Here is a 12,240-nt window from a genome sequence, read left to right as displayed (position 1 = left end):
CAAATGGAAAGCCTTCAGTTTGCTTCCATTCTATTAGGTTTACATGTCCTTGGACAAAATAGCGCAATCTTCAGCGCTATTTTTCCGTACATAAAAATGGAAACCAGATGAAATGGAAGCAAACTGAAGCATTTCCATTTGCTTTCCTTTTTTAAAAAAAATCCCATTGAAATCAACAGAGAAGCAACAGATCTGTTTTTTTTTAAATTTTATTTCAGTTTCTCTCCTTCAAAAATGGAGCGGAGAGAAGGAAACCCTGAACTGAGCCCCAATGCAAGTGTGAAAGCATCCTAATATAGAACCACACATACTTGGTACTGTGCTATTCTATTATAGGTTGCTGGCTAAACAAGTCAAACAGATACCTAATTTTACCATTCAGCATGCTTCCAATCTTCCATGTGTTAGATGTCATTGCCAGAATAGCATGCTTATTTTAGGTTACTTTGTTTTCTACGACAGTTTTATTGAGCTCTTTAATGGGCTGAATAGTCATCTAAAATCTGTGAAGTAGGACTACACTTCAACAGTACGTATGCTATTTAAAGGTAACCAGTGGGCAGTGTCAAATTGATCAAATGATTATTGAATACTTGAATGTAACCAAAAACTATTATTAATACTCTATATAGTTACAATGGGGGAGATTTATTAAAGCATTTGCGCCTTTTTTGATCTAAAACTAGACTTTTTTTGTCTAAATGATGTGAGCCAGATTTATGAACTTCATGTGCCTATTCTAAATGAGTTACGCCTGGTCTCGTCACTTTCCTTTTTGGTTAAAGTAGTGGGCATGCTATAGGTGACTTTTAAAAAAAAGTTGCATAAAAAGTTGCCCCTCCAGTGCTGAGGAGGTGTATTTTCAGCACAAACTTTCACACCACAGAGAAAGAAGATATTTGTGCCAAATTTAAAAGGCTGCATGCAACTTTTTGAAGAATTGGTTGTATAATACACTAAGGCCCAATGCACACGGGTGTATTTGCATTTCGGAATCCGGGGTGGGTGTCAGCCTCCAGATTCCGCAGCAACTACTACCCATAGACATGCTATAAGAAAATCGCTTTTTTACTGTCCACAAGCGGAAATCACTTGTGATTTTCTACTCATGGAGGGAAAATTGCAGCATGTTGTATTTCGCCATGGATTCCACACGGACAGATCAATGACGCAGCTGTCATTGCCTAGTGGCGGTGCAGTGTCATCTGTACTGCGCATGAGCGCTGGTGCAACGCCAGCACATCCGCAGCACAGATGAGAAATTATCCGGACAGGTACACAGGGGTCACCGGCTGGACTCTGGGTCGGATTCTCCTGTGGGATCCTACATGCAGGATTTCGCATTCTGAATCCGACCCGGTTATGTGCATTCGGCCCAAGAGTCGCACGTAAAAGTCTTATGTAAAAGTCTCATATAATAAATCTTCCCAAATGTGTCTAGTAATATATTTGTTTGAGGAGTTTTCAAATACTGTTTTCCACAAAAGGTATAGACTGCAAAAGTAATGATGGAAATGACTAATCTAAACAACTAATATTCTAGTCAGTCAAATGCATAAATGTATCTATATAATGTTAGCACTCACCTTCATCAGTGTGTAGGCACTCCAGAGAGGCATGAATAAACTGTAATCGTAGCCACTCACATAGCCTTCATGGTGAAGAATGCAATATGTGCTATTAGCCATTATATTTCTAGGTCTTCCATATGGCAAATTCTTCACCTCCGACTGATTTACTGTAGAACAAAGTAAAGATAGAATTATAGCCACTGTAGAAAAATGATTTACAATCCTAAAAGAATAAAATAGTTCTTATGTTACTTACTGCTTGCTTGAGTAAGGTTTAACCTGCCATTGAGTGTGGCTTCATCAATCTAAATAGATAAAATTAAATATTTACAGTGTTTTGTGTTAATATGCTAAGAAAAGAAAGATGTGATTGTTCTCAGTAAGAGAAACCAAGCAATCTTGTAGATATGAGACCTTTTAATGGCTAACAAAAATACATGATGTTATAGCGAGCTTTCGGACCTCACAGTGTCCTTCTTCAGGCATAATGGAACAAATCTAAAGATGTATTTAATAAATACGTGGAAAGTCCTGGCAGTCAAAACAACAAAAACCATATCGGAATCCTACTGGTCCCATTGTAAATCAATACAACCTAAGCACGACATCTCTGCCCTGTCCCTCACTTGGGCCTTAGGTGAGATGATGGTGTCCCACTGTTTGGAATTAATCAAACAGGTCTGAGTATACGTGTCCATACAGACATTAACCCAATTATGTTTTTAGCAGATAAAAGTTTTCCATTGTATAATAAACAGTTATAGAATTTTTTTGCATACTTTCTGTATTAACTGCTTACAGCTTTCAAGATTTCTGCTTGCCATTATTCAACTGGTGATGTGATGTTAGTTAAAGTGCAGTTATCAGAGTTCTATCTTATTACAAGCCATATACAGGAGCCGTGGGCCCATCATATGACCTGGACAGATTTTTATCCACTGAAAATATACAATGAGCGTTCCTATTGAATGACAGTCAATAAAAGTCATGAAAAGTAAGAGTTTATATAGGAAAGTTGTAGAATTTTCCATCATTAAACCCTTTAATGTCTTTTGTATATAGATAAAGGTATTTTAGAACCCATTAAGGCTTCATTTGCATATTACAGATTTGTCTATGGCAAGAAATTTAAAGCTGACACTCAGCTCTCTGCTGCAGATGTGCAGCATGATGTGCCGCAGATCCACACAACAATTCACCGCATTTAATGAGGCTACTCTAGTAGGGCTATAGGCCTAGAATTTTCCTTGAGGATTTTTTTTTCAAAGGGGCTCATCTGCATACATTCAGCATTTGACAAAGAGCTTATTCATTCGTTTTTTCCTTAAGGATTATTTTTTTCACAACAATCCACATGGGTTATTTTCCAGAGCATTTGAATGGGGTTGCTACATCCCAGTTGACATGCACTAAAGGCAGAATGTTAGTGGATTTTGTGAGGCTTGTGACAAAATCATCGTCAAATGCTGAATATATTAATAGGCCCTAATGCATTGTGTGATTTAACTCTCTCTGTGACTTCATGTACGTCAAACCTGGCAGGTGCCAGTTGTTTGAACCAGCTCCAACTGCGGCCATTTCACAGCTTCCTGTGCTGTCATTTCTGATTGCATCATGCAAGCTGTCTGCTGGGGCAATAAAAGGGTGCCAATGGTTGCCTTAGGCCCAGGAAAGGCTTCCGGGGCTGGTATGTATTTAAGCCTATTAAGCCCTGCCTTTATAAGGCCAATCGCTGTAAGAATCCTAAAACATAACTTATTAATGAAAGATTAAAAGTAAAAATCTGGAACTGATATATTATGTAAATAACCTTAATGTATCTTTATCCAGCCATGCAACCAATAATGATGTTGCATAGCAAAGATTTAAATTGGAGGAGGAAAAACAAGAATTATGTGCACATCCCAAACCCCCTGTGGGTGTGGGGTCAATTTTACCCATCCAAAGGGAGCGGGGAGTTTTGGGACGTGTACACAACTCTGGTTTCCCCTCCTCCAATTTAAATCCATTCTATGCAACATCCTTATTGGTCTATATATATATTTGGGAGTGCAGTACACAGAATGGCCTACAGAGGGTGGTAAACAGGCATTCAGGCTGCAGAAACAAAGAGGTAACACCTGTGGCAGGGAGAAATATAAAAGTGTCAGTTCCTGCCACACTCAGGGGGGGGGGGGTTGGCTGAGAGCTAGATTGAGAGACGATGTGAAGATGCCGCATCAGGAACTAGAAGCCTGAGGTTCGGCATGGTGCAGTCAGGGCTCGCATCAAGTCTGACAGGAGGATGCCTCTAGACTTCCTGGGCGAGGGGTGGTGACAAAGACCCTGTGGGCTGTGAACCCTGAGTAGTGTACGTGCTAAGTATTGCATGTACTGTGGATAGAATAAATACTGGCAGGCACCAGAACTTAAAGAAACTGCAAGTCTCCTGAGCCTTTTATGCACATGTGCCAACCATCCTGACTGAAGGATAGCAATCCGATAGGCAGGGGCGTACCTAAATGTTTAGGGGCCCAGGTGAAAAAGTTCAGCTCGGGCCCCCCCACCCTACGTGCCCATAGCTAAATCGTGCTGCATACAGCTGCAAATTGAATTTACATACATGATATACCCCTTGGTGTAATCTTTGCAAACAAAACCCATTCCTGCACTACATGAAAATTTGTTTGTAGCCCCGTAGGCCACTCTCACACACACCCTCCTTTTTATCACTAGTAGCATGGTGTCTCAAGCGCTGTGCTAACCGCCGTACAATGCTCTTATTGATTTTAATGGGGTTACTCAGACCTGTGTTTCTAACGCCGCAATTTTCGAGAGATGTCTGATCTGTTTTTGCTCTTTTTGCATTTGTAATGCACCTCCTCACCCATCACAATGATGGGGTGCATTAAAAAGCGCTGTCAAACTCTATATCATCTATTCAAAACCGGCGTTCAAAATTGCTGCAAAAATGCCACACTTTTGAGCTGCGTTTTTTGAACACGTGTGAGAGTGGCCTTAGGGTGTGTTCATGTTTTTTGTTGAACTTTTGAACTACAATTAAGAAAAATAAATAAAATGAACTGCATGCGGTATTCAAAGACCACGTAAGTTTTAAAAAAACTATATACATTATTAAAAAAACCACATGTGTACTGCAATTCTATACAGAAAATGCAGGGAAATTTATTTCTTTTACCAGAGCTAGATAGATAGATAGATAGATATGAGAAATAGATAGATAAACAGATGAAAGAGATAGAGAGGCAGACATGAGAGATAGACAGGCAGACACATACATACCCCGGACCACTTTTCTGTGTGAGGAGAGCAGCAGGGCAGGGGCCACCATCCACTGTGTCTCTATTAGCAGTAGGGTGATGACAGCATCCTGCTCAGCTCCCTGCCTTGCCATGCATCTGCCATCTGCCTCCCTCCCTCCCTCCCTCTCCTTCTCCTGTGCTTTGGCTGGTCGCTCTCTCTGCTGCACCACAGTAATCACGTGGCCGGTCAGCAGTGTGACCAACCGGGAATGCACTGTAAGTGCACTTGAATATTAGTGTACCTTGACGCCACCAGAAGCAAGGGGTTTGACAGGAGGAACGCCCCTCTTACACCCCCAGCTGCCGATAGGGTCAACTCTCTAAGGTCCTAGCAGCATAGTATGGATTGATGTGTGCATGCAGGACAAGCACAAATCAATGCACAGTGTGCAGCTTGCTGTGTGTGTTGCCTGCCCGTCGTATTTTCAGCCATACTTACCCCCCCTGTTGCGGCAGATGGCTCATTGCCATCCGTCCCCTGACCCCTCTGTATGGGCCGTCGGCTGCATGGTCCGTGCTGTGGGCCGTCAGACTTTTCTGTCTTGCGGTGGGCGCCTGCCATCTGTTAGTTGCCGGCCGCTTCATCGCTGCCAGCCTGGAATCATGCGGCCGCGGCTCACTGCCGTCCGACCCCAGACTGCTATGTACAGGCCGCTGGCTGCGTGCTCCGTACATGGACCCAACAAACTCAAGTGTCTTGCGCCGAGCGTCTGTCTGCTGAGTGCCGGCCACTCCACCAGTGGCACTTCGCAATACTCCGGTTGACTCGATAGTGGGTGAGGGTGGACGCCTATGTGCGTGGGGGGCCACTGACTTAACTATATTGCTGCGGGCGGCTGTCTTGTGCCTGATGGAAGGTCCCCTGAATACAACTAAGTATACGGCGGCAGCCTCTGTGGTGAGTAAGGGCGGCCGCCTCTCTGACCCCAGATGCATGATAAGGACACAGGCCGCCTGTCTGATGTGCTACCCCTTCAGTCGGGCACCCAGGGAAAAAAATAGCACCATGGCCTGCTATAACTTTCAGTGACCTTGCAGGACCGGACAAGTTTCTTCCAATGCAGCCAATCACGTTGAGGGGGCGTGAACCCCCTGTTAATCTTGACTCCACTAGGAATTCCTGGTGGCGTCGAGATACACTTATACCGTGCACTTGTATATGGCCGAGGGTAGCCTCTGGGCCCCTCAGAGCAGGGGCAGGGTCGCCATTGCGACCTCTGCCGGTATGCCTGCGCCGATAGGCGAGTAACCCCAACTTGTAGTTATATATATATACACACATATATATGTGTGTGTGTGTAATATACGCACACGAAGATTTCCCAATAAGCCATCTGTCAGCTTTTACTTGGGTTGACTTACCAGACTTGTGCAGTTGCAGCCTAAAGTGGAAGATGGCTCTATAAATGCACAGGTTAATGGACTTGACTTCTCTTCAGGAAGAGTTGGAGTGAAAAAAGGTTCTTTCAGTAAATGGTTCAGGCTGCCATGGGTTCCATTATTTGGAGCTGGACGAATTTTTAGCAGATCTGTTAAAGGGTGGTAATAGCAGGTAATTAGCTTTCTATGAATTTGAATCAAGAGTGCATGTCTTGAGATGGGTGAGAAAGACTATTGTGAACAGCTAATGGGTGGGAGTCCTGGATGGGGGACCCCTGTACCATAAATTAAGGATTATAGTTAGGGGATCCTGTTATAGAGTTTGCATTGGGACCGAGCAGCTGCAAATTACACCTTTCCAAGGCACCCAATGACCCTGGTGGTCCCTTCCAACTATTCTATGATTCTATTCTGTGATCATTTTGTGGCATTTATATTATAGTGTGCTTAATCTAAAAATTTAAAGAAGTGCTAAAACAAACATAATGATAACTCACCGCACATTAAGTTGTACACTTCTATGTTTTCAAAAGAATCTACTTCCACTTCTTTTTTAAATCCTGGACCATGTCCTATAAAAATTGCCTGGACAAAGAAAACAAACAAAAATGAATATAACAAGCTTCTTCTGTAAAGAAGGGGGCTCTAACTGTAGGTCAGTTGTATACAGTTTCTAAAGGATTCATCAAAACAGCTCCTATACAGTTGTAATTACCAGATTTTTTTTCTTTTTAATGTTTGTTTTTGTTGGACGCAACCATGCTCGCTGTGCAAACATATACAAATTGTATCCATACATTTGGAAAAAGTATATGTTAACGTCTTGTGGTTTTCACTTGTTTTGAAAACCAGGGCAATGAACACATGATTTTGGTTGATAAAATGAATACAAAATATGAACCAAATCTGCACCAAGTAAAAGTGAGTTTATGTTTTTAGTCATGCAGTCTGCAGTGCAGAGTCAGTGTTACATGTATGTATGCAATACTGGCGGGCATAGAGGCATACAGATTCTGTAGGGTACCCTGAAGCATATCGTTCCACATTTATTGTAACTGAGCTTCTAGATCATGCACATTTGTAGGCAGTCAAAGTTGGAATCCCACATGGTCCCATGCATGTTCCACTGGTAATAAATCTGGCAACTGGGCAGGCCACAGAAGTTTTGGCAATGTTGTGGAGGCATTTCTGTGACACCCTTGCTGGAAAATGCATCTTGGAAGCCCTGTCATGAGAGGAACACATGTGGCTGCAGGATGTCCTGATCGCTGAGCTGTCATTGCCCCTTTGACCACTACTAGGGGTGACCGACTGTCATATGCAATGCCCCTTCCCCCCCCCAACCTCAGATAATTACATCAGTAGCAGAGGCAGTGTGCAGCTCCATAGAAAAGGCAGGATTAGGGTGCTCACACCTAGGTCTCCAGTGCCAAAACTAAATCTGGATTAATTTCTGAAGACAACACAGTTGCATTTCATAGCAGTCCAGTTTTGTTGTTCATGACAACACTGCAAACAAAGGTGATGGTGGGTGTCAATGGCAGTACATGTAATGGGCACAATGAGACCAAATGTCCTTCGGTCAAGCACCTGGAAGTGGTACCAACAGATTCAATGACCTGTAACGATGGTGCCGTCTGTGAATGGAGGACAATAAAACAGTTGGAGCTGCTCATGCTTGTCCGACAATCAGACAATCCACTTTACTGGTGTTCAGTCATGGGCATTCTAAGCTTTATCGCTTTGTGTACATGCCCTCACACAACCACTGGTCCCAACACCACCTAACAGTCTGGTCAGAATGACCCAGGTGGAGGGCAAGCCGTAAAAACGATCATCCAGCTTCTCGCATTCCAAAAATGCACCCCTCTCAAACTCTGTGACCTGGCGAAATCTCTTTGATTGTATCAGATAGGCATGTCTAATGGTTAATAAGTAGAGATGAGCGAGCATACTCACCAAGGGCAATTGCTCGATCGAGCATTGCCCTTAGCGAGTACCTGCCAACTCGGGAGCTAAGATTCGGCTGCCGGCAGTGGGCAGGGAGCGGCGGGGGAGAGCGGGGAGGAACGGAGGGGTGATCTCTCTCCCTCTCTCCCCCCTGCTCATGGCCGCAACTCCCCTGTCACCCGCGCCGGCAGCCGAACCTTTTCTTCCGAGCGGGGAGATACTTGCTAAGGACAATGCTCGATCGAGCTATTGTCCTTAGCGAGTATGCTCGCTCATCTCTATTAATAAGCTCTACACAAGCGGAAAAAGAGGTCCACTACACACAAGTAGCCTCGGAGAGCCTTTTTATAGGCCAGAGTAGAGCCACTTTTAAGGCCTCAGGTGGCAAGACCGTTCATCTAATCACGCCACAACTCTAATCATTTGTATATCTGCCTGAGATGTAACTGCTTGCCGAGTTTTGCAGCAAAACAACAACTCCTTCTAAGTGCTTAATTTGTTTTAGAAAGAATGTGTGTATATTGGTGTATGCTGTGAATGATTAGCTATTAGCTTTTCCTTTTTGTTTAGATTGTGGTTTTCATTTTTAATGTTGCATCTTCATTCTCTTTTTTTATCTTTTCTGTTTTACTTTTCCTCTTTTTTAATCTAATTTCCCCATTTCTACACTGGAGTTTTCTCCTTTTATTTCTGATAAATATCTCACTCTGGAAAGTCAAATTTCCCAAAATGTGGGACTGCATTATTTTATAAAATTTCAATAAGCAGTTTGAAAAAAACAGCTGTAGAATTTATCATTTATGCGGTGATTAAGCATTATTTTCAGAAAACACCATTACGTGTCATTAAGTGAGCAGTAACAGGCACGACTTGCACTTGTGTTTTGCTGATAACTGCCAGGCTGAACCTAGAAGTCCAGGTGGATCCTGGCATATAACTGCAAACCAGAAGTGCTGGATGTGGTTATGTACTAGGACCATTAAGAAATTACCAACAATTACACAAACAATATAAAAGGTAAAAGATGATACTTCAATATATCAGATGTTAAGGAAATACTTAATGAATTGGTCATCAAATACATTACCTCCATACTTGTGAACTCATTATCATAACCATGGTTCCCACCGTTGCAAGCGGTATATGGCCTGTTCCTGTTAAAAGATATACATTAGGATCATATAGTATTCAGGCTTGCTACAGACTTCAGGTTTGATTGTTAAAGGGCACTCCGGTAATTTTTTTTCCATTCACAATGTAGCTAGCTCTCCACTATACATAAGTCAGCTACGGTGTTGTTACCTTGGTTAGTTACTTCTTTCTGTCTTAAACTTTCTCACACCTTTCTCACCGTGGACACGCTAAAAACGCTCACCATTGCCCTCATCCACTCTCGGCTCAATTGCAACTCGCTGAATTAGAGCAAAAAGTTCTACAGTTAGAAGACAAGACCAAAAAGCACCCATCTCGGGAGAATTTAAGATTAATCTCTCAGGCTAGGACAGAACTAGACCTATGTATTTCAGAACTTGTTGAGTGCAAACTAAGATAGTCCCACCAATGGTTTTATGTGTTAAATAGCAAACCGTCTACTCCCTTAGCCCGCAGGCTGCAAGCCAGACCCATGATAAGTCCTTTTTTTAGGCTCCGCACTAGGCATAATACAATCACGGCAAACCCACTCACTATAGTATCAGAGTTCAGACAGTTTTTGGATAAGCTTTGCTCCCAGTCAAATTACCCATCCCCAGAACAGCTAACCTCTTACTTTCATGATATTACATTTCCCATGCTTCCTAGCCCATTCTTAGAACACTTGGAGGCAAATATCACCCCAGAAAAAGTCACAGAAGCTATAAAACATTGAAAATGAATAAACGCCTGGGACCAGCTGTAACAGCTGTGGCAGAGAAGAACGATGTTAGCCCATTGAATTCAATGGAGCCAGCAATACAGCCGGCTCCATTGAAAGCAATGCGCTGCGGGCGATCGCGGGATGAATTGTCAGGAAGGGGTTAAATATATAAGCCCTTCCCTGCAATTCATCCTGAAATGTGTAAAAATAAAAAAATATATATATATACTCACCTTTCCGCTGCAGCCGGAGTTCAGCTGCGGCCTCCGGCAGTTCTCCTGAACTGCTTCTCTATACTATTCAGCAGCCGGGGCTTTAAAATCCCTGCCTGCTGAATGAGCTGCCTCCAATTGGTCACAGCCTGACCAATCAGAGGCAGGTCTCACTCACACACCCATTCATGAGTTCATGAATGGGTGAGTGACTGCTGCCTCTCATTGGCTCAGCGCAGGAACCAAACTTCAGCAGATGACCCTCCGTTTTATTTGGAATAACTCTATTCCTAGGGTGTCGTGCTCTACTTTGACTGCAGGGAGGATTGGGAGCCCCAAATATATTGAAATACTACCAAGTTGCCCAGGTGGCCCAACTAGCCCTCCTTCATTCCACAACCAATGAGTCTCTTTGGCTTGCTCTAGAGGCCATGGAGGTATACCCCCTCACAGTTGACTCAATTTTGTGGACTCCTCCGACTCATAGACCCCCTAGCACTAACCCCATTATAAAACATTCCCTCAACGTCTGGGATCCATAAAGTACTCTGGGAAACTAATCTCCCCTCACTTACCCCTTCTACCATTTTTGCATAACTCCTTATTCCCACCAGGTCTTGACTCCCCACTGTCCTTTGAGAGTTGGACAAACAAAAGCATAAAAATACACCACTTACTTTCATTAAATGGTAGAATTACATTCCCTGCCCTTCAGGAGAAGTTTGGCCTACCATCTTTTGCAATATTCCGCTATTTACAGCTCAAGAATTTCATATCCTCTTTTCTCAAAAACACAAACTTCCCATTAAAAACAACCCCCTTCGAAACATTCTAGCTCAAATGCCCATAAGCAAAAGGCCTTATCTCACAAATATATTCGGGCCTTGTACATACCTCGTACCATTCGCAACTACCATATGTAGCAAAATGGGTACGAGATATAGGCAACATTCTAGACGATGAATGGTCCCAGATTTAGAGATCAACCAATTGTGGTGCCCGCAATACACTGATATTAGAAACCTCGTATAAAATCCTATTACGCTGGTACTTAGTACCCACAAGAATCACTCATGCGGTTCCAGGTCGCTCTAAAGACTATTTCCGGGGATGCTCCTCCCCAGGAGATATGTTCCTAATATGGTGGTCCTGTCCTCGAGTCAAAAGACTCTGGATCAGGGTATACTTCCTCATCTATACAGTAACTAATCATAACCAACATAAAAACCAATGGGAAACCCTACTGAACAAAAGGATTACAAATACATCTCCAAACTCTAGAAAGCTGATTTCATTCTTCTTCCTAGCCACAAATCAAACTATCACTCGATCTTGGCAAAAAACCTCCCTGGACTTCTCTGAGGTTAAACGCCAAATGAATTGGTTCCTGATTAATGAGAAATTAACATCAATATCAGAGGATAGGTATGACAGATTTCTAAAGATTTGACCCCAAGCATAGATTACGCCCTCCCTAGAGTGAAGGCTGGCACCTCAACTGCACTATAAATATAAAGCCCGAAAGCTAACCTTGGGGATCCCTCCCCTCTTAGGTTGCTTCCTCATGAGAAAAGAACCCCCCCCCCCCCCACACACACACTCCAATACCTGCCTACCTCCCTCCTTTATCCCTTCTGCAAGTTGGCCCTGGCCAGGCCACTGAGGTTTTTGAATCGTTTCTATGACAAAAACAACAATGAGAAGAATCTGGCTACGGATTAGAATTATACTACTAATAACCCAACCAGCCTTGTACACCTACATACATTATCTTAATGTTATATTCCTTTGTAAATGAAATTTTCAATAAAAATTATTGTTAAAAAAAAAGAAATGAAATTCGAACTGCCTTAGTGACATGCATTCTGTTGCCCTGCTTCCAGAACCCCTCCTTAAATTATGAGATGTACAGTTTTAGAGGGTTGTCGAAGAAAAAAAATCATCCTAATATCCTTCCTTTACTCTTTTAA

General features: G+C 42.8%; 1 protein-coding gene across 1 annotated transcript in view; it reads right to left on the bottom strand.

Moving 5' to 3' along the window:
• Positions 1-12,240, bottom strand: part of ENPP3 (ectonucleotide pyrophosphatase/phosphodiesterase 3) — a 110,466-nt gene that overhangs the window by 39,201 nt on the left and 59,025 nt on the right. The window contains exons 16-20 of the mRNA XM_066605563.1: positions 9,291-9,357; positions 6,751-6,838; positions 6,236-6,402; positions 1,828-1,876; positions 1,587-1,738 (exon numbers count right to left, since the gene is read on the bottom strand). Of these exons, the coding sequence (XP_066461660.1) occupies positions 1,587-1,738; positions 1,828-1,876; positions 6,236-6,402; positions 6,751-6,838; positions 9,291-9,357 (523 nt within the window). The remainder of the gene's footprint in view (positions 1-1,586; positions 1,739-1,827; positions 1,877-6,235; positions 6,403-6,750; positions 6,839-9,290; positions 9,358-12,240) is intronic.

This window comes from Eleutherodactylus coqui, chromosome 1, assembly GCF_035609145.1.
Source record: "Eleutherodactylus coqui strain aEleCoq1 chromosome 1, aEleCoq1.hap1, whole genome shotgun sequence".
Taxonomy (NCBI): Eukaryota; Metazoa; Chordata; class Amphibia; order Anura; family Eleutherodactylidae; genus Eleutherodactylus; species Eleutherodactylus coqui.
This window is presented reverse-complemented; position numbering and strand designations above follow the sequence as displayed.